Below are 22000 nucleotides of genomic sequence, written 5' to 3'. Positions count from 1 at the left end.
AGAGACCCACTAGTTTTTAGCTTCGAGAGGATTGTCAATTCTTTCTTTGGGAGCATGGCATCTTGGGGTTGTGTTTTCTGATTCCATATTGAGCAAACATTCTTCATTGATAGAGACGCAATACAAGGTAATGGGATAAAAGCCACTCGGTCACTGACTATTTTCTCGATTTACTAAGTAATGCTCGTCACTGATCCTCTCTTGATCTTCTAAGGGGCATCTCTAATCACACTCTATTTTTTTCTTCAAAATGAAGTAAAAGTGAAAATGGATTAAGAACTGCTCCAACCCAATTCCATATATCACTCCATAATAATGTTTACTCCATAAATCGAGTAATCTAATTTTTGTTTGTTCATCACGAAATGGAGTAGGGTTGGAGTATTTTTACTCTATTTTCACTTTTACTCCAATTTGAAGGAAAAAATGGAGTATTACATTGGAGATGCTCTAAGAACTTACTTATACTTTCCTCAAAGTTTCGAATCCCAGTCATTGCAACCCCTTTGTGTTTACGTTTTTAGACTAATGCTTTTATACATCAAGAAACTGAGTAGCAAAGCAACAAACTTCGCACTAATCTGACTTTTTTTTTTAATTTATCGATGGTTGAACAATCCAAATCTGTACAAAACATCATAACCACAAGATTTTTTAACATAATAAACCATCTCTCCCTCTATCTATCTCTCAAATGCTAAGCCTAGCTGTGATTTCCCACTACATGAAGATATCTTACAATAAATTATAAACTCAGAAGCATCATTTACTCATTTAACGAAACATAGTTTGACACCGGCGAAAACGTTTTGTGAATGTGAGAAGCTTCTTTGTGATATCTGAATCTGTTAGACACAATATCAGATTCTTTAGAACTAAGGAATCCTCAAGAAAGTACCTCACTACTTCCATCCATATTTTCTTCTTCTTCTTTGCCACTCTCAACGCCCTTATCTTATTAGTCCTCATCATCCCAGTTTCTTCTCCGGTAATCACTTCTTTAATCTCAACACACTCCAGAGTCGATAGTAAGCACCGAGGAACATTCGTAAGCTCAAGATTTTCTCCTTCAATCTCCGTTGAGAAAACTAGGTACTGCCAAAAACAAATAATGAAAAAATCAGGAACTTCCACAATGACTGTCTCAAAAAGACAAATACAAAATCAAAAGTTTGTAACATGATTTACCAAGGTGAGGTACTTTAGATTAGGACCAATCTCAAGAAAATTGGGCAACACTTGTAATAAGAGACTGGAGAATGAAACCTCCAAACGAGACAAGTTATGAAATTTGCTGATCGGTTCCATGTTTAAGCAACGATATAGTTCCTGCCCCCCAAAAGAAAAAAAAATTATATTATATATAGAGAAAGATCATTATGAAACAAAGAGTACATAATAATATATAATACCTTTAGAGTACGCTGAGAGATGATCAAATGTCTTACACTCGAAACACCATTTAGAACCTCGTTGGGATACTTCATTTCCAAATTACTACCAATCTCAACATTGAATTTAAAATCGATGTCCACCATGTGCAAGAAGCTCAGATTCTTCTTCCCCACATCATCTCGGAACTCAATACATTTAAGTCCCGGAGCATCATTCTCCATCCCAGAGCCAGACTTCACGCAAAACCTCTTGAGAGTCTGAGAACTCACACGCAGAACCACCGGCAACTTATCATCAAAAGACCTGCACAAAGTCAGATCTTCAAGAACAGGACATCCCGAGACGAGCTTCTCCACGATCAAAGCACCATCGTCACTACAGTACTGAATATCTTCAAGATGCATGATCTTGAGACACGGTAGAGAAACAACAAACCCCGGATTCAACAACCCTACGTTGACAAGCTTCAAAGACACCAAACTCCTGCTCTTGTAAACGTCCAAAGGCATCAAGTCTTTGTAGAAAGGACACCTAAGGGTGTCAACGTCTAGAACCCGAGCTCCACGGTTAACCGCTGTGACGAACCATTCGCTGATTCCGAAGAGGTAGACATTGCATTCGTCGTACTTGATCTTGAACTTTAGGAGGCGTGACTCGCGGTTTGATTCTAGGAACTTGTCGGTGAAGGTCTTGATGGCGGAACTGGAGTAACGGAAGTCGTTGGAGTGGAGATCTAGGCCTGGAACATCGAGCCATAGGTTTCTCCATCTGGTCGAGAGGAGGCTTGTCTTGACTGAGTCTTTGGTCGGGAGGTGTAAGAGTATCTGAGTTAGTAAGGAATCTGGGAGTAAGCTTATTCTATCGTACCCCATCACCGAGACGACGAAACCCTAAAGAGATTGGTTCTAAGGTTTGAATTAGTCGAACAGAGGTGAAATCGAGAGATGAATCTGATGGACTCACCGTCGATTTGATTCGCCGCAGTCCCGCAGTCTTCGGCTTTGGGAAACTAGTTGATCAGTATTCAAACAAGCAGAGATCAATTTCAACGGAAGAAGGAGAAGAGCCACGCCTAGGTTTTATCCCATTTCAACGAGAAATCGTCTCCAATGCCCGTGGAAGAAAATTTTAAAGCTACAATATCCTCGTTATAAGGTGATTTTCTTTTACATTTATTTTTAAATCGAAAAATAAGTAAATTACGAACAAAGAATGGAAAGTGGAAATATTTACAATGAAAACCAGGGTCAAACCCACCCATCCAGCAATCCGTCGGACCTAAATGGGTAAACCGTAAAAAAGTAAACCAACCCTAAAATCAAACGCGATTTCTAATCACTCTCTCGTTTCCCCTCTTTTCCTCTCCTTATTTTCTCTAAGTGAATGTTTAGTTTCTTCTCCTTCTCGATCCCGATCCTCTCCTCATCCTCTCTATCTCATCTCTCTCGCGAAACTAGGAGAACTAAGGGGGAAAACGATCTTGAGGTAAGGTTTCTGGGTTTCTGAATTCGATTTCTGGGCGTTTGTCTCTCGTTCCGTCGTGTATCTTTCGATTTGTCTCGGTTCTCTCGTTTTGCTTTGTATCGATTCATTTCTGGTTTCTGGTCTCATTGGAGACGATTTCTCCATTTCCTAATCCTCTAATTATATCTTTAGGTTTAGGGACGAATGGCAAAGATAAGGTGGACTAAGAAGAGAAGAACGAAACCACTGAAGGATATAACTTCTCCTCCTTTAAAAGAAGCTACTGATGTTTCTCAACCGGAAGCGGAGTCTGTTGAAGATGGAGATGTGAACCGCAACGAAGATGAAGAGAACGAGAAGTCTCACGAGAGCCTTGAGAGCCCCATTGAAGATGCGAACCCAGTTGAAGAGAACCAGAACGAAGAGGTCTCTCCAGGAAACGAAAGTGTAGATGAAGAGAACCAGAATCAAGAGGCTTCCCACAACGAAAGTGAAGATGAAGAGAACGGAAACGAAGAAGCCTCCGAGAACCAAAGTGAAGAGGAAGAGAACTCAGAGGAGGAAGCGGCAAACGTGGATGGAAATGGAAATGTAGTACAAAGAGAGGAAGAGAACTCAGAGGAGGAAGCGGCAAACTTGGATGGAAATGGAGTACAAGGAGAGGCAGAGAACTCAGAGGAGCAAGCGGCAAACTTGGATGGAAATTCCAGAGTAGGAGAGGAAGAGAGGTCAGAAGAAGTAGATGTCGGTAGAGATGGAGGAAGTAGCAGTGAAACCGAAAGCGAGGTGAGAATCTCTATGTTCCTTATTTTCCCGTGTCAATTATGCTAAGGATAACTGGTAGAACTAAGGATAAAATTAAGATAAATGGTAGAACAAAGGATAACTGGTAGAACTGTGGATAACTGGTAGAACTATGGATAACTGGTAGAACTGTGGATAACTGGTAGAACTGTGGATAACTGGTAGAACTGTGGATAACTCGTCTGTTTGTTATAGGAAGAATGACAATGTCTTTGTTTCGGTTTGATGGAGGATGTGTTTGGTGTTTGTTTGTTGTTTGTAGGATTCCGACAATGAGGCGTTAAAACCCTTGGGCATGTACTTCCAACCGTCTGAGTATAGGAAGAAGATCAAGATCTCGACTAGGTGTTTTATTGCTGATGTAATGAAAACCTTTGCCGAATTAGTCCCTCCAATAACTCCGACAGAGAAGAATTGGTTTGTGAATCATCCGCAGTTCAAGCACATATTCCACATGCCACAGGCTGGAAACCACAAGGTAATGGGCATGTGGATGCTCCTTCTCCGAACCACTCGCATTGCAAAGGAAAAAGAGGCATGGTTTGCCGTGAATGGTTGTCCGATCCGCTATGGTATCAGAGAACATGCTTTGATATCTGGATTGAACTGTCGGAACTATCCATTGAACTACAAGGAGGCCGGAGACACGAAGTTTGTGAGGAGATGTTTTGGGAGGGGAATAATAAGATATCAAGACGTGAAAGCTAAAGTTCTTGAGGGAATGGAACCTTCTCGTGATAGGTTGAGGCTGTTGGTGTTGTATTTTCTATCGAGTGTTCTTCTTGGACAGACGAAGAGCGGAAATGAAGCCCCTCCCGTGGATCCATTCTTGCTGAGAGCAGTTGATGATCTGAATTTATGTAGAACTTTCCCTTGGGGTAGACTGTCCTTTGATTACATGATGAAAGAGATTGCACACACTATGGCTCATTTCGATGGGGAGGTGAAAGAAGGTGTGATATGGTCAATTCCTGGTTTCTGTCTTCCAATGGAGGTAAGTCTTATAAGTAATAACTCGAATAGAGACTTCCTGTGTGATATTGAGACTTACTTTGTTTTTTGTACATGTGTAGATGCTAGCATTTGAGGCTATTCCTGTATTGGGTAGTAAATTCAGAGAGGCCGTTGATGACCCAGACCCAACATGTCCAAGGATGTGCCAAACAAAGTTCAAGCAAAGTGAGATGAAGGGATTTCCGCTATGGAAAATAAACAAAGCACTTGGTAATACTCAGGTTAGTTATCCATCCTCAAAATATACAAAGAAACTTTCTTTGAAATTTGAATAAGGCATTGACTCAACATGGTTACTCTGTAGGACATTGATAACGTTTTGGCTGTCAGAGAAGAGGAACGGAGTCTACTAGAGCGGATAACAGAACCAGAGGATAACAGAGATAAGGATGATGCAATTGTCGATAGCTGGATGAAGAGGGTGGCTCGTGGATATGTTGTAAGATTTGTCGATATGTTTGCGGAGGATGTGGCAGCCCGAGAAGGCCCTCCCCCTCAGACAGGTGGAAACGGCATTGAAGCCAATGAATCAGCAGAGAACTCGGTGCAGCTAAAAGAAATATTAGAGGCCGTTAAGAAATTCAGAGAAGATGTTGGAGAGCGGATGGACAGGATTGAGAATAAGGTTGGAGAAGTTGATTTAAGACTCGCAGTGTCAGAGGCTTATATTCACGAGCAGATAGCACTTGGTAAGAGGAGTAATCAGGAGAGGCCTGATAAGGAGGTTGGCTGTAATAAGAGGTCAAAGAAAAAGTGAGAAGGTTATGTCTCCTTTTGGTTTGTTTTAAAAGTAGACTTATGTTATGTTGGTTGCTTTTGGTATGTTTGTTTTTTAGACTTATGTTATCTTTTGAACGAAAACGAAGGTTATGTCTCCTTTTGGTTTGTAAGAAATTTATGTAAAACATTAAATGTTGCATTTTATTTCTCTTTTATTTGCCTTTTTCTTCCTTTTTGTTTTCTTGCTTAGAGTAGTATAAGTAGGTAGGTATTGGAGACATCATTTCTTCCTGATATCTGTCAGTCTCTGTCACTCTCTCTCTTTCTCTTCTCTTATTGCAATAAAGAAACAAGTGGTCCTCTCCTCCTCCCTCCTCGTGACATCAACTCTCTCTCTCATCTCTCCATCAACTCTCTCTCTCTTCTCTCCATCAACTCTCTCTCTTTCTCTTCTCTTATTCTCAGATCTAAAAGTTGTGATGGAAGAGGGTTCGGGATCATCGAGGAGGGTCAATTCTGGTCGGAGACGCTGCTTTTGTCGGTTGCCGGCGACAGTAGTGCAATCGTGGACTGACAAAAACCCAGGGCGTCGATTTTATGGCTGTCCACGATTTAAGGTATGATAATTGTAATTGAGCTTGAGTTTGAGTTTCTTTTGTGGAATATTTATATTTTCGAATTGGACATTGGCAGCCTGGACAGGAGGTAGGCTGCAAATACTTCTGGTTGTATGATGTAGAGGATGGTACAAATTGGCAGAGATTAGCATTGCTTGAAGCTCGTGATGAAATCCGTGAGAAGGATCGAGTTATTAAGCGGTTGAAGCAGACCATTTTACAAATGAGAAGCGATTTGGGCAAGAATGATGAAAATGAAGATGAAATTCTCAGGAAGTTTGAAGAATTCTATGTTTAAGTTTGTTGAAAAAAACCTATGTATGTTTTACTGAGTTTCAATAAGAGATCTCGTTTGAATAACTACTATGTATGTTTTACTGAGAATAACTAGAGAATAACTAGAGAATAACTAGAGAACAACATCACATACCATCATTCCCAGAAGTCTCACACAAGACTTAACACAACATAAGGAAAGAAACAACATAAATCATAAGTCTTACACAAGTCTTAACACAACATAAGGCTCATTAGTTATGGGTAATAAGGTCTTTCAGATGAGCAATCTCCACCGCCATTTTCGCCACCTCGCTCTTAAGGCGGCAAACCTCTTCCTCAACTCCGTTAACCCATGGTTGACGGAAGTGGAGACCATCATTCTGCAAGTTTCACAGAGTTCGACTCAGTTTGACATCTTGAAGTAAGTTAAACAAGCAGAGAAACTGCAAACATTACCTTGTACGCGCTGCACGTGAAGTACCTTCGGCCTGGTAACCAATCCTTATCTGCTGGATTAGTAGAAACCTCGTTAATGATGAATCCACCACATGGGCAGGAAGATGGAATCCCGTGCTGAGCATCGCAAACAAACTGGAGCATGTCATAGTGTTTCTTGTTCTTCTTCATCTCCCTCTTTTCTTGTTTCTCGACCCATGGATCCATTTCTTGTTCGGAATTGAAAGGAAATGAGGAAGATGAGAGAGATGGGATGGAGAAGAGAGAAATGAGTCTGGTGAGAGAGATGAGAGGAGTCGAGATGTATGAGAAAAGGAGAAGTCTACTTTTTACTTTTTCTCACTTTTTCCCCTCGATTTGTGAGTCGGCAAAATTAAGCATTTTAGAAACCCGCCAAAAGTTGAAATTTTTGATAAACCCGCCAAAAGTACAAGTAGTTGTACCCAGGATAGTAGTTGTACAGAAATTACAAATAGTTGTACTTCCGGTGAATTTCAATAATTTTGGTTATACATGTACTTATGTTTTGTTTTCATAGTTTTACGATGATGAAATTGTTCTAATAATCTGATTCTTGGTGTTTCCCGTACTAAATTGTATACATAAAAGAGTTTTACCAAATCGATCTTAGATGGAATACAAGACCTCTAGTGTAGGTGACTACAAAAGTGTATGTTGGGTAGTAAATGTGGCCGCAAAAATATTACAAGAACTCTTTTATGTATACAATTTAGTACGGGAAACACCAAGAATCAGATTATTAGAACAATTCCATCATCGTAAAACTATGAAAACAAAACATAAGTACATGTATAACCAAAATTATTGAAATTCACCGGAAGTACAACTATTTCTAATTTCTGTACAACTACTATCCTGGGTACAACTACTTGTACTTTTGGCGGGTTTATCAAAATGCTAATCTCTGATGCAGAGAAATAATTTCGTTTTTTAATTCGATAGTAATATTACAACAAAAAGTTTTCCATAGTTATATTACAAATCAGAGTTTTCCATAGTGATATTACAAATCAGAGTTTTCCATAGTTGTCCCAATAATACAGAGTGAAACTCATACATTTTGATTTCCAAACAGCAACCACTGCAGGCTTTGTCTTGGACGCCTTTTATTTTGCGTCCTTGGCCGCCGTTCACCAGCAGATGGAAACCTTTTCACTCTCTTTCTACCCCTCTTCTCAACGCGCTTTGGAGCTATGATCTTCATTTCTTTGATGTAATCTGGGACATCCCATTGACTCCTATCAGGAACCACATAAATAGACCTGTAATATGCCAATGCCCACAGCTCTGTCCAATAGTATTTAGAGATCAAATCTTCTAACTGGAAAACAGAGCCACTACCATGACTGCTAGAGTAGAAAATGTAAGCCGCTAGTCCGTGGACACAAGGATACTTTTCAATATCAAAGAACCGGCAACTGCAACTTTTTCCACGTAAATTCACCGAATATGGCTTCCCATCTGATGCGACGACACTGTATTCCAGGTCGAAAGAGTTTATCTCCGAAACAATTAATTTCCTCGCCTCTGACCATGCGTCATGCACATAGTTTTCCACAAGAGGCACTAGTTTCCGCTCAGTGGATCCTCTAACGGTTTCTTTCCTATGGTCATTAAACCAATCAGCTGTTTTTTAACGATCGTATCTAGCAAGGGTATTAAAGAGTACTTCCTCGCATCCCTGAAAACGCTGTTCATCGACTCGACAACGTTGCTTGTGTCGATGTTGTATCTTTCTCCCGGAAACCAACACCTCGCCCACTTTTCTTTCTCACTGCTCTCCTCCAAATACTTGGCAGCTGATGGATATCGAATCTTGAAAGCATCATATTCAGTCTCGAATTCAGGAACTGTGTAAATCCGAGCAATCTCCATAAATTTCCATTGCACAACTTCTTTGTTGACGTTACTTACATGACCTTTCACATTTTGAGCCAAATGCCATATACAATGCGCATGATGAGCCTTCGGAAATACATTAGCTATCGCATTGATGAGGCTTCCATTTCTGTCACTCATAAACACTAACTCCGATGAATCTGGCACAACAGTCTTGAACATCTCGAAAAACCAACTCCAACTGTCCTTATTCTCACCATCTAGCACACCAAAAGCTAAAGGATAGTGGTGCCGATTAGGATCTTGGGCCGTTGCAAAAACAAGTACACCACCATATCCATTTTTCAGAAAAGTAGCATCCACGGTTACAACTTTCCTCATCACTTTAAAACCTTCGATGCTAGCTCCCAGTGCTATGAACAAGTACTTGAATCTGTCAGAATCATCCAATTTCACACTCGTGATTGTCTGATGATTGATCTTCTCTAACATGTACAAATAACAATACAACATCTGATAGCTTTCTTCGGGAGTCCCACGCAAAACGTTTACAGCTTCGTTTCTACCTCGCAAAGCAGTGGAGTATGATATTTTGACACCCAGTTTTGTCCACACAAGAGCCTGGATACTGCTAGGCCGAGGAGTTTCCATTTGCCCTGGATAATCATCACGCAATAGAGATGCAACCAGCTGTGGCGAGCCTCTCCTCTTTGAGTTGCAATTACTCTGACTCCCATGCGAGCATGTATGCATCTTGTTGTACGTTCTAATAGAGAACATTTGAGATTTTTTAATCTTCGCAGCACGTAGTCCCCATTTACATCCTTCCTTAATGCATTTTAGCACTAACCGCTCCTTATCTGATTTCACCACATTAAACCCAAATGTTTTCGTGCATGCGCCTCTATCCACCACTTCTTGCACTGCCTTTTTACTAGCAAACTCTTGTTGTATTTTCAAACCAAGACCGTCTTCCCATTCCTCCATAAACGGGATCTCTTTGCCAACATGTGGAACATCGCCATTTTCATCCCTCCTTTCTGTGTCTTCGCGACCATTATCCACATTACCATCAACATTTTCATCCACATTGCCATCCACATTTTCATCCACATTGCCATCACCATCATCAATTGCATAGACATTTGCCTCCACATTGCCATCAACATTTACGTCTTCATCACCTTTTTCCAACATCTCCTCAATCGCCACAATCCCCCCCTCGGGTTGTTTATCCACTTGATTATTGCCACCATATAAAGTTATGGCTTTATCTCCGATTTCATCTTCATGCCACACCTCATAATTCATACCTAGAGAACTTCGTTTCCCCACTCTTGAAAGCTGCTCTGCTAGTACTGCCATTTTGATCACCTCCACAAACAAAATGCACCTCCGGTTATCTTTATCAAGGGACAAAAGATAACTCAGCAGATCCTCATCATCACAAATGGCGAATTTCTCGTCACTCCCAATCAGCAGTGGAATGTAGCTCAAATTCAACTTCACATTACATTCATTAACCCCGACCTTTTTGCATATGCGTGCTTCTAGCATTGAAAGAGTTATCTCCTCAGCAGCATGCTTGAACACTAAACAATACATCTGACCTTCGCATCTGAAGTGTATGACGACGTTGCTCATTCTAACCTGCCAAAACCATTCAATACAATCCATTATTCATAGAAAAATCACCCCTGGGAATACCAGTTTTATAACAGTTTTACTATGCAACAATTTCGGTTATACTAGTTTTCCTAGTTTTACAGTTATACTAGTTTTCCTAGTTTTACAGTCGTACAGATTTTGAATTTGAAATCTACATTCACTGGCCTACGAATCGAGAGAATCGAACAATGCAACCATTCTCCTACTCAATTCAACTCATTTCCATTCCAATACCAACCTCCAACATCTACATCCATTCAAATCAGCTTTCTCAGCTCATTCAAGAGCTTTGGAACCAAAACCATACCTCTTCTGCGGAAGAATACACCGGCGATGGACAGAGATAAGATTGCCTCTTGCACAGCGTCGAAAGACGACGGAATAACAAGCCTGACTCGCAGCTTTCGAATGGGTGAGCTCTGGAGGAGAGAAGAAGCTCCGACGAGATCTCAGCTCCGACGTCGGGTCTCTCTCGTTTTTCACAAACGCAACGCAAAAGAGTGAGTTGCGTTTTGAGACGTTTTTCTCGTTTTCAATTTCTTTTTTTTTTTATCTGAGGCTAAATTGGTAATTGTCATTCTTTTAATGAATCAGAGGGATACGAAGATTTAAGGGGGATATAAGTGATTTAAAATGTTCATATGAGGGGGATAGAGATGATGTCTCCATTTCAACCCCACACCCACAACAATTAATGGTTTTCGCTTTTAGATTGTAAGACTTCAGAATTTTAAAGTTTTTTCTGTTAAAAAAAATTCAAAATTTGAGAATTTTTTTTTTTTCATCACAAAATTTAATGATCACACTTTTAATGAGTTTTTAGAGCATTTCCAAAATTCCAATGTAATACTCTATTTTTTTCCTCCCAAATAGAGTAAAAATGAAAATAGAGTAAAAATACTCCAACCTTATTCAATTTCTCACTCCATAATAGAATGATGAACAAACAACAATTAGATTACTTTATTTATGGAATAAACACTATTATGGAGTGAGATATGGAATTGAGTTGGAGCAATTCTTACTCCATATTCACTTTTACTCTATTTTGGAAGAAAAAATGGAGTAGGATTAGAGATGCCCTTACATGATTTTAGGTGAATTTGAAAATTTGATATTATTTTTCAAAAAGCACTCTAAAATCTTATTTAAAATAAGAGAAAATCGCATAAAAAACTCTCAAAGTGTCACTTACTAGCACTTTAAACCTTCAAGTTTTTCACTAATATTTTTAACTTTCAAAGTGATTTTTGTATCATAAAAAACCTCCAAAGCAAAAAGTTGATGGGTTCAGCAGCTAATTTTTCAAAAATAATTATTTAATTAATAAAATAAACAAAATAACTAAACAAAAATCCAAAAAATAAATAAAAATCGAAACTCTTAATAAAATTACAAAAATAAAAAATATCACAAAAATTTAGTTTAATTTTAGAAAATTAAATAAATATTTTTTAAAATTAAATAATTTTCTAAACTATTAATAAAATAAAATAACTAAAAATTAATAATCAATAAGATTAAATTTAAATAGAGAAGAACTAAATAAAAATTCACAAATTTTTTAAATGGAAAATAGAAAATTCAAAATTCAAAATTCACTAGTGACGATGATGGTTTCTCACATAATCATTAACAATGACGATAATTGCCATATCTCTAATGATAGTTTCCAACATCATCGTTGAAAATGACAAAAAAAAAACTTTTTCAAACTTTTGAATTTTCATTTTTTTTTTGAAATATATGAATTTTTTTATTTTTCTGTTTTTAATTTGATCTCATTTATTTTTGAATTTAATTTTCTAAATATTACTTATTTTCTCTTTTTCTAATTTTCTGATTTTTATTTAATGTATGATTTTTTATTAAATTTTACGATTTTTGTTTAATTTCTTATTTTTTATTTATTTTTTGATTATTTTACTAATTAAATAATATTTTAAATAATATTATTTAATAAGTAAAATAAAAAAATAAAAAAAAAATCAGAAAATTAAACAAAAATTTTAAAATTTAATAAAAACTCATAAATTAAATAAAAATCAGAAACCATTATTGTCACTAGTGATATATTTGAAATTGTTATTGTCATGATGATATGATATATTTTTTGAAAAAAATATTATAAATAAAAAAAAAGTATTTTGAATTTTGAATTTTTTAATCTTATTTCTTATTAAAATTTTAGTTATTTGTATTTTTAAAATTTTTTAGAAAATTATTTAATTTTCTAAAATTTTAATGTAATTTTTTATTATGTTTTCATTTTTGTGAATTTTATTAAAAGTTTCAATTTTTATTTATTATTTGAATTTATTTATTTTGTTTATTTTATTAATTAAATAATTATTTTTGAAAAATTATCAGCTGAACAGGTCAATTTTTGCTTTGAAAGTTTTTTATGATAAAAAAGTCATTTTGAAGGTTAAAAATGTTAGTGAAAAAACTTCAAGGTTTAAAGTGTTAATAAGTGACGCTTTGAAGGTTTTTTATGCGATTTTCCCTTTAAAATAATGAGAACTGTATTTTTATTTATTTGTAAGTATTAAACTCTATCTAAACACTTTAGAAATACATGAACAACTATAAAAGCTACAACTACTTTTTTTAATAATAGTAGATTTCAATATATTTTATAAAATGACAAGTTTAATAGTACTTAATTTTCATTTTAGTATATATCATTTTTTTTAATTTTTAGTTGAATTACCGTTACGTGTTTATGATGAATAATCATATAGTGATAAAATAATGTTTTAGTCGTGGAATAGATACCATTTTAAATTGTGTTATAAAAGTTGGGAAAAAAAACTTAAGATAATTTATAATATTCGTGTTTACAATAGAAAAGAAAAAATGATTTAATATTTGGGAGAAATGGTAAAATGTGAAATTTCAGATGTTTGAAAATAATTTTTAAAAATTAGTTTTAGTTGAAATTAGGCTTATGCTTAGTCGAGAAAAGTTGTAACAAATTTGGACTATCGTTTTAAGATAGAAACCAATTAACGATCCCGTTTTAGCCATTTTCTTAATCATTTAGTCATCAAAACATGTAAAAATAAGAGCAATCAACTACCAATTATGACTTATTCGTTGTAGATGTTAAACTTAACTCCAACATATTTTAAATGTGTAATATTTTGAGTGATTCATTAATGATTTATAGTTCTTTCTTATAATCAATATCAATGGATTTTAAAATAGATAAGATTTTAAAAAAATACTTTTATTTATCAATTCAAATATGTTAGAGTTTAGAATGATTCACTATTGATTTTAGGATGATTTAAAATTAAAATTTATTGATTCTAGTCTCGTGAAAATACTATGAAAATAAAAACTCAAATATATCAAAAGCAAAAAAAAAAAAGAAACCAAAAACAAAGAAAGAAAAAACACATAAAAGTTCAATAAAAATCTATCTTATTAAAGTAGAAGTACTTTTTAATTTTGTTTGGCAACATGAATTGTAGAGTTAAAAAAAATGTTGTTTGGACACAAAAATAGCATTTATCTTGGGTTGGTCTTTTTCTTTTTAACATTGTTACTACAGAATTGGACCATATTATTTAATTTACTATTATAATCTATTTTGATAACTAAATTATTTATTGGGTCATTGTAATTATTGGTTGTTTATTATAATAATTAATATTTATAGTTTTTATATAATATAAAGGTAAAAATATATTTTTCACAAACTAGATTTTGTTCTTCATTAATACAATAGATATGTCAATAGTAATTTAAAAATTATATGGTTACAATATCAAATAAACAATGCAAAAAGTATATATACTAACATCAGTATTTTTCGTGTTATAAGTACATTAAATACAATAACAATCATATGATAGCAAATAACGTAAACCATACTTTATAAAATCCAATAATTTTCAATTTGGTATAAGTTGGTAATATTTTTAAAAGTTAAAATAAACACACATCCAGTCCGACGGGTCAAGATCTAGTACTTCCTTATTCCATGATATTTTGAATCCACCCCTACCTTTCTTCCACTGACATTTTAACAAAAGCTTCTTGGATTCCGAGATGATGAATCTGCGTAAGTGCTTTGAAACGAATACAGTAATTTTATTAGATACGATAGAAACATTTTATTCAAAAGTAAAAAAAAAAGTCATGACGTCATTATCAACCACAAATTAACATCACAACCGTAAAGTAGAAAACCAAACGGAACTACAAGCAAACTCTTAACTAAAGATTTATTGGATCAACAAGCAAAGCAGTGAGATAATCCTTTAGTTTTCCTTCACGGTTATTGTAGACATCATCCGACGTATAGAGAATATTCACCATGCGTCCAAAATTAACGACTTGCATAAGAACGGGACGTGAAATGTTGGTTGTCTTTAAGCACTCTTCGTTTACAGTCTTGTCGATATCTCCAATCATCTTATGAAATTCCCTACTTGCCTCTTTTTTCGTGATTCCATGTTGTTTCATGTAATAGTTAAGTGCATTTGCAGTGTACCCTTTATTCATATCCTCCTGACAATACAACGAGCCATTTAGATAACAAAAAGAAATCATCGATTAACCTAAACCTATCTAATTATAATGTGTACCTCAAAATCCGTAATATCATCCAAGAGACGTGTCTTCCTTGCTAGATATCGGACAGACTTTGGCCTAGATAGTAGCCACTCAAAATCTTCTTTCTTACCGATCTCTCCAAGTCCCATAATAGAACATGCTATGGTTGCATACGAACCAGCCTCAGCCCCACCAGCCTCTACATACTCATCAAATTTAGGGATTTGACCTGCTCTTGCCCACTTGATAAGGTCAAGGTTTGTTCTAGCGACTATCTTGAACTGCTTACACCGAAGTTTTAAACATCATACACAACTTTATTACTAACCAATGAATGTAAACTTGGTCATTTACAATTAACTAAGGTGTTGTAAGTAATTAATCACCTCTTCTTTCATCTTCTCCAGCGCAAATGATCTTCCTTGTGACTTAAGTATTTCTTCAAAGTCTTTGTAAACAGACATCACAAATTTGAAGGCAGTCTTCATGTGACCTTGAAGATTTTCCGTATACTCGGGATCCCATCTGTTCAAATAACAATTCACTATGGTTGTCAGTGTTTTCTGATGGAAACCAAGTAGATGTTTCTTAGGTGTATATATATATAGATACCTTTCCAAACAGTTAACCACGCTTTCAACTTCAGGAATTGAACCATAAGTATCGCAAGCATCGTCTAAAAAGGTGAACAATAAGAAAAACTTGGCCGACATAATTCTCCCAAGTGAAAATTGTGGCTCAAAATACATCATCGATCCCACAAACCAACTCTCGAAGGTTCTTTCTCTGAAGCCAGGTGGGAGGTTCTTTGTATGGTCTAGTTCCCTCCACCACCTGCAAAATAACATAAAAAAAAATTAAATACATTTACTTAAAAAAAGTCTTAGCTAGCTCTCTCAGAAGAAAAGTTATCCATTCACACACGTGGTGATAATTTTTAATTCTTGAATGTAGTGAAGCTGCAAGAACTTGAAATTGAGCTTGGCTAGCTTGAGTAGTATCTCATCGTGGTCCTCTTCTTGTTCATAGAACGAAAGATACTCTCTTGCAACCAGAACTTGGATTTTCTGATGCTGAGGTATGTAAAGAGCATTTTGTATATGCTTTAAAAAATGTGGTGGGTTGGCTCTGCTATCTGTAGCTAGTGACTCCAAATAGTCCAATGTAAAGCTCAACGCTTCATCCAATATATAATCTGTCGTTGTCCTGAAGTGCACTGCTTCGTAGAAGCTTAGCATACCCTTGACATCTTCTACTAAACTTTCTTTAAATTTACCATCGTTTCTTTTGAATCTATAGAAAACATCTACATGGAAAAGTATATATTATTTAATATATAACGTACACATACGTAACTCATTTAAGATATTACTTACCAGTTTTTGTCAAAAAAGAAAGAGAAGATATTACTTACCAGACAACATATTATGACCATATGTTCTAAAAATGCGAAACATGATGGAGACCGTGTACAGATCATTTTCATCTTTGATAAGTTCATCTATCTTCTGGAATGCATATTTTAGGGTCTCTACAATCTCCTTCTCAAAAATATAAGCTAGACCAATACTGTCCAGAACATGAATCGAAAGAATGTTCCTCTTCAGTGCGTCTTTGTCTCTGGAAGAAAACGTGAATATGTTTTTTCTCACTTTAGGCTTTAGTACTTCCATTTCTCTTGCAAGCACATCAAAATCCTGAAAGTTAATACAAGTCAAAGATATATCACTTAAGGAATAATCCATGCATGTATTTAAGGAATAATCCATGCATGTATGTATGTGCGTTTAAAGATAAAAAAAAATGTATATGCTTTTGTCCGAGTATATATAAATGGACTAACTGAATCAGCGATGGAGATATTGAGAAAGTGATCACCCCATTGAGAAGGTATCAATTTTGAAAAATTTAAGTAGATTTTCTGATCACTCTTTACTACTTCCATAGAGAGAGAGAGAGAGAGAGAGAGAGAGAGAGAGAGAGAGAGAGAGAGAGAGAGAGAGAGAGAGAGAGAGAGAGAGAGAGAGAGAGAGAGAGAGAGAGAGAGAGAGAGAGAGAGAGAGAGAGAGAGAGAGAGAGAGAGAGAGAGAGAGAGAGCTCAGGGTGGTGCAGAAGTTTTCAGAGGGTAGACATGCATATTATATAGACTCGGTAATAATCCGTGTTCTACTTGGAGCGAAATATTTATATAATATTTTTAAAATAAATAAATTTTCTTTTCCTATTCAATAATATATAACAAAATATATATAAAATATATTTTATTGATTTGATCAAAATAAAATTGTAAAAGATATTTGATTTTTTTCAATTCAAGTATGATACATGTTTTGATCAAATCAATCAAATATAATTTATATATAGTGTTTTTATATATTTGATAAAAATCACTTATGAAAATATACTATTTGTATTATATAGTTTACTTGGAGTACTACCCATTCAAAAAAGTATATGTAAATATACAGGAACTAAATGATTTAAATTATTCAGCCTTAAAAATGATTTAAATTATAAACTAGATGTCATTTATACGGTTTAGTTGGAATATTGGCCAATTTTTAAACAACACATCTATGGAATATGGAGTATACGACCATGCATAGTTTCCAAGAAGTAATAACGTAATTTTAGCGAAGGATTAATGGCATCGAAAATATTGCTAAATTTAGTAAGTAATAATTGAACGTTCGTACTAATTCAATTGATAGTCTTATATGGCAACTCAATACGTATAACCACTAATTTAATCTACTTTATACGATTAAAATCAGATTCTATTTACGTTTTAAGTTTGGCGAGTTTCAGTAACTTCATTGCTGTTGCCGAGCCAATTATATGCTGATGGCCTCTCTAATCTATTAAAAAAGAGGAGTAAAAAAATTAGATTATCTCTTATTTTTCCAATATATTTATATTTTTATGCCACTGATATATTAAATGAAACTATATTTCATTTATCCAAAATTAAATTCATACTTACCAAACAAAAACAATCGACATCAACCTCATGATATATACTTTCGCTTTTATAGCTCTGTTACTTAATACCTACCTCACATCTTATATTGGAACTTAAAAAAGACAAATTAAAAAGTTTATAGAAATCATTTTCTCAGCTGTCAAGAGAGGAAAACAAATATTTTTTATAGTTTCAAACCGATGATCGAATGCTTTTCCAAATCCGATATCGGCTTGTTTATTTTTTTTTGTTTCTTTTTTTTATATGTTTTGTTTCCGGTCGCTATTTTATTGTCAATTTATTTTAAATCTAGCAAGTTTTTATTGTTATTTTGTATGCTTATCCAATTGGTTTGGAAAGATACAATTTTCAGTTCAGTTGAACTATTTAGAAAAGGTTATTGACAGATCTACTGCGGATGGTGGCGACGGGTCTTACCGACTTTAATCGTTGATGGTTCTTCATTCGATGGTGATAGAGTTCTTACTGTAAATTATGGTTACTTCAAAAGGTAGCATGAAGTTCTATGGAATGGTAATCTCTTTGACTCCGTTGATAGAGCAAAATAGAGTCTTATCTTATTTCGGTGGCTTCTACTAGAGTAATAAAAAGAGAATGTCAATCGTTTTCAACTCACTCTGAAGTGTGGTACTTTTGGATTAATATGAAGATTATCTCTTTTAAGACACATCTATTCCAGAAGCAAATATGAAACTTTTATATGAAAAATCTTTAGTCATCCATACGCAAAATAGATGTGTTAGTATATTTCGGATTCCTACTGGTGTATTACTTTTCTATGTTGTTTTTGTTAGTTTTTATTGTTTAGAACTCTTTGTCTTAAAGGCTTAATAATACAATCTAGCGACAAAAAAAATCATTATCTCTGTCATTTTTATACAAAACAAAATCAAGGTATACATGAAAACGTCAATGTTCATACTTAAATATTAGGTTTTCGTTAAAATCATTTTTTGTCAACTTTCGTCAAAATAATACATTACCGATCAATCAACAAAATAATGGAAATTATAATTTATACAATCCTTAAAAATATACCTCTTTTTTAGTTCCTCATCTTTAATAATATAGATTTCCAAATATAATCAAAATATCTTTCAAAATAAACAACTACTATTAAAAAGGATGTTTTAAATCTTCATCTTTTTTCCATATCAATAGGAGTTGGTGTAACAAACATATTTGGAAACCAAAATATACATAATCCAAAATCCTCTAAGGGGGGGTTATTGGGAGATAAATTTGTATAGAGTTTGTGAATTTTAAGAGTTAATAGATTTTAAAAATTATGTGTATTGTGAAAGTTGTATATACATTGACTTATCAAATTTGATAATAATTTCTTTAGATTGATGCAGATTTTCATCAATTAGGCTTACCAAAAGAGTTTTTATTAAATAGGCAAACTTGCCTTATAGATATACAAAGAGTAATAAAGAAACAATGAAAATAATGTTTTAAAAATAATTTTGAATTATATGTTTTAAATTCGAACTTATTATAAAAGAAATTAGATTTTTCATTTTTTAAAGAAAATTATTTTTAAAATGTGAAAATAAATTTTCAAACTATTTTCAATTTTTTTAATTTTTAATATTTAGAAATATAATTATATATTCAAAAATGATAAAACAATATAATAATAATTATATATTCAATAATTCTACATATATATTTAAAGTATCTGAAAATTCAAGAAATACTTGAAAACCTAAATAAATATCCGAAAAATTAAAATACCAAAACCCCAAAATTATACTTGAAATCTGACCGAAATTTTTTTAAAAAAACATCCAAAATTTTATCTAAGTACCCTAAATATATTTTAAAATTTTGAAATTTTACTCACCGGAAACTATGCCAAAAAGCGAACCCAAAACTTAAAAAATTATTTATAATAGCAAAAACATATTCGAAATACCCAAATATACCTAATATACACAAGACATTTTAAGTACTTTAAGTACATGATCGGGTCTCAGGTAAGACCTGATCCGCGGGTCCAAAAAATACCAAATAGGTGTTTAACCATGGATCCGGATCTGAACCAAACCTGTATTTTCAAGTTGATTTTGGTTTGGTTTTCTGGGTCCGGATATTATGTGAGGCATAAAAGATTACATAAAATTAAGTGTACATACAAAAAATCTTAAATAAATTAGTTCATAAATTATACAGTTTTAAACATATTCACTTTTTATAAAATACGACTTTATAATATAATAATATATAAAAATTTCAGAATATTAATATATAGTAAATTTGGGTCAAATTTTAAATATAATATTTGAAGCAAAAACTTAAAACTAAAATTTGGGTCAAATATATACTATATTTAAAACTAAAATTTATAAATATTATATATTTCATATTTTTACCAATATTTAATATAAATTTGATTTAATAAAGCATAAAATTAAGAGAAAAAATATATTTTTATTTTAAATTATATTTAAGAATATATATGTGTATATATTTAAAATAATAATCTTAGATAAATTTTATAGTTATAAAAAACTAAAGCTGAAAATTGTTTTATAAAATTTGTAGATATCTAAAAGAAACTAATGATATTACAATAAAAATTATATTTTAAAAAAGACTTGTAGAAATTTTTGAAAATTTTCATAATAATAATTGTATAATTATAAAATAAAATTGAATAATTCGAATCTTACAATGTCATATTTAGATAAATTTATTTTAATGATGATTATGAGTTATTACCATATTCTAAAAAACTACCTAAAATATAAATCAATATTAAATGTAATGATTGAGTTATTTTCATATCTATATATAAACTAATATAATTTTAAAAAATTCAAAGTGAATATTAATATTCTGAATTTTGCTTCAAACCAATATCTAGTTAGAAACTATCTTATATAATTGATAATTTTTTTTTAAAAATCTTAATCGAAATTTTTATATTTTACAAATTTATAGTAGTTGCATAAATAAATTTTTCTTCAAAAAAATTACTGTTGAATCATATTTCAAAATTTTTAACTATACTAACTCATACTTCTCTCTTTCTTCATATTTTAATTTCAAAAAATTGTTTTCTATGTATCTTACTTAGATACATAACTCTCTTTATATATATTTCAAACAAAAACTAAAAATGAGTTAAATACATGCCCGGTTGCGTGGATCAAGGTCTAGTTAGTCTCTATAATACATGTACTCTAATATAAAAGGCTTTAATATATATACATGGTGCATGAAAACACTTAGTATATATATATATATACTATATTTAAAACTAAAATTTATAAATATTATATATTTTATATTTTTACCAATATTTAATATAAATTTGATTTAATAAAGCATAAAATTAAGAGAAAAATATATATTTTTATTTTAAATTATATTTAAGAATATATATATGTATATATTTAAAATAATAATCTTAGATAAATTTTATAGTTATAAAAAACTAAAGCTGAAAATCTTTTTATAAAATTTGTAGATATCTAAGAGAAACTAATGATATTACAATAAAAATATATTTTTAAAAAACCTTGTAGAAATTTTTGAAAATTTTCATAATAATAATTGTATAATTATAAAAATAAAATTGAATAATTCGAATCTTACAATGTCATATTTAGATAAATTTATTTTAAAGATGATTATGAGTTATTACTATATTCTAAAAAACTACCTAAAATATAAATCAATATTAAATGTAATGATTGAGTTATTTTCATATCTATATATAAAGTTTACCAAAAATATATATCAATATTAAGTGTAATTGTCTATGTCATATTTAATCATAAGCCTTGTCATCAATTTTAGTAGTTATATTACATTTTTGTAAAATTGATTGTATAAAAGGCATGTGACAAATAACTTCTCAAATAATGTCTAGAAAATGAAATATTTAATAATAAGTTATGTTATCAATTTTAGTAGTGATATCATATTTTTTATAAAATTGATTGTAGAAAGGACGTGTGGCAAACCACTACAAAAATAATGTTATGATTTTCTTTTATCAATTTCTGATCTAAAAAACCTTTAACATATCTATGATTTTATGCATGTATAATTAAATTTCTATTAACTGAAAAATCAACAATGTAAAGCTAAAACTTTTACGTAAGATTACAACTATGTAAGATATATATTTTTTAAGTATTCAATATGTGCCGGGCACGGA

At 32.7% G+C, this 22000-nt stretch overlaps 4 protein-coding genes across 6 annotated transcripts; 2 read left to right on the top strand and 2 right to left on the bottom strand.

Moving 5' to 3' along the window:
- Positions 1-570: 570 nt before the first annotated feature.
- On the bottom strand, positions 571-2511 carry LOC108849223 (putative F-box/FBD/LRR-repeat protein At5g44950). 2 transcript variants are annotated; one of them, XM_018622758.2, is made up of 4 exons: positions 2359-2511; positions 1413-2285; positions 1189-1329; positions 571-1095 (listed from the first exon to the last, which is right to left on the bottom strand). In XM_018622758.2, exons 2-4 carry the CDS (start codon positions 2265-2267, stop codon positions 775-777), a joined length of 1317 nt encoding a protein of 438 aa, XP_018478260.2. In that variant the 5' UTR covers positions 2268-2285; positions 2359-2511; the 3' UTR covers positions 571-774. The 2 variants fall into 2 exon arrangements, with proteins under 2 accessions (XP_018478260.2, XP_018478259.2); XM_018622757.2 differs by having other exon boundaries at positions 1413-2500.
- LOC130511777 (uncharacterized protein At3g43530-like) lies at positions 2491-5614 on the top strand. 2 transcript variants are annotated; one of them, XM_057009366.1, is made up of 5 exons: positions 2491-2550; positions 3052-3645; positions 3926-4657; positions 4737-4898; positions 4982-5614. In XM_057009366.1, exons 2-5 carry the CDS (start codon positions 3064-3066, stop codon positions 5432-5434), a joined length of 1929 nt encoding a protein of 642 aa, XP_056865346.1. In that variant the 5' UTR covers positions 2491-2550; positions 3052-3063; the 3' UTR covers positions 5435-5614. The 2 variants fall into 2 exon arrangements, with proteins under 2 accessions (XP_056865346.1, XP_056865345.1); XM_057009365.1 differs by lacking the exon at positions 2491-2550 and adding an exon at positions 2713-2880.
- Positions 5615-5758: 144 nt separating this feature from the next.
- On the top strand, positions 5759-6407 carry LOC108834838 (uncharacterized). Its single transcript, XM_018608160.2, has 2 exons — positions 5759-6014; positions 6091-6407. Exons 1-2 carry the CDS (start codon positions 5877-5879, stop codon positions 6310-6312), a joined length of 360 nt encoding a protein of 119 aa, XP_018463662.2. The 5' UTR covers positions 5759-5876; the 3' UTR covers positions 6313-6407.
- Positions 6408-14357: 7950 nt separating this feature from the next.
- LOC108851518 (alpha-barbatene synthase) lies at positions 14358-16869 on the bottom strand. Its single transcript, XM_018624958.2, has 7 exons — positions 16687-16869; positions 16258-16540; positions 15768-16149; positions 15456-15677; positions 15230-15368; positions 14876-15124; positions 14358-14798 (listed from the first exon to the last, which is right to left on the bottom strand). The coding sequence occupies exons 1-7, from the start codon at positions 16786-16788 to the stop codon at positions 14505-14507; spliced, it is 1671 nt and encodes a 556-aa protein (XP_018480460.1). The 5' UTR covers positions 16789-16869; the 3' UTR covers positions 14358-14504.
- Between the last annotated feature and the right edge of the window lie 5131 nt (positions 16870-22000).

The sequence above is a fragment of the Raphanus sativus genome, chromosome 4, assembly GCF_000801105.2.
Source record: "Raphanus sativus cultivar WK10039 chromosome 4, ASM80110v3, whole genome shotgun sequence".
Taxonomy (NCBI): domain Eukaryota; kingdom Viridiplantae; phylum Streptophyta; class Magnoliopsida; order Brassicales; family Brassicaceae; genus Raphanus; species Raphanus sativus.
This window is presented reverse-complemented; position numbering and strand designations above follow the sequence as displayed.

Bases quoted from the DNA above. Each gene is read 5' to 3' on its own strand.
- LOC108849223 (XM_018622758.2), bottom strand. From the start codon at position 2,267: ATGGGGTACGATAGAATAAGCTTACTCCCAGATTCCTTACTAACTCAG. The intron at 1,330-1,412 runs GTATTATATATT...TTTGGGGGGCAG, and splicing joins TCTCTCAGCGTACTCTAAAG to GAACTATATCGTTGCTTAAA. The intron at 1,096-1,188 runs GTAAATCATGTT...TGTTTTTGGCAG, and splicing joins ATCTAAAGTACCTCACCTTG to TACCTAGTTTTCTCAACGGA.
- LOC130511777 (XM_057009366.1), top strand. From the start codon at position 3,064: ATGGCAAAGATAAGGTGGACTAAGAAGAGAAGAACGAAACCACTGAAG. The intron at 3,646-3,925 runs GTGAGAATCTCT...TGTTGTTTGTAG, and splicing joins GCAGTGAAACCGAAAGCGAG to GATTCCGACAATGAGGCGTT. The intron at 4,899-4,981 runs GTTAGTTATCCA...GTTACTCTGTAG, and splicing joins AAGCACTTGGTAATACTCAG to GACATTGATAACGTTTTGGC.
- LOC108834838 (XM_018608160.2), top strand. From the start codon at position 5,877: ATGGAAGAGGGTTCGGGATCATCGAGGAGGGTCAATTCTGGTCGGAGA. The intron at 6,015-6,090 runs GTATGATAATTG...GGACATTGGCAG, and splicing joins ATGGCTGTCCACGATTTAAG to CCTGGACAGGAGGTAGGCTG.
- LOC108851518 (XM_018624958.2), bottom strand. From the start codon at position 16,788: ATGGAAGTAGTAAAGAGTGATCAGAAAATCTACTTAAATTTTTCAAAA. The intron at 16,541-16,686 runs GTTAGTCCATTT...ATTAACTTTCAG, and splicing joins ATATCTCCATCGCTGATTCA to GATTTTGATGTGCTTGCAAG. The intron at 15,125-15,229 runs GTGATTAATTAC...CGGTGTAAGCAG, and splicing joins TGGAGAAGATGAAAGAAGAG to TTCAAGATAGTCGCTAGAAC.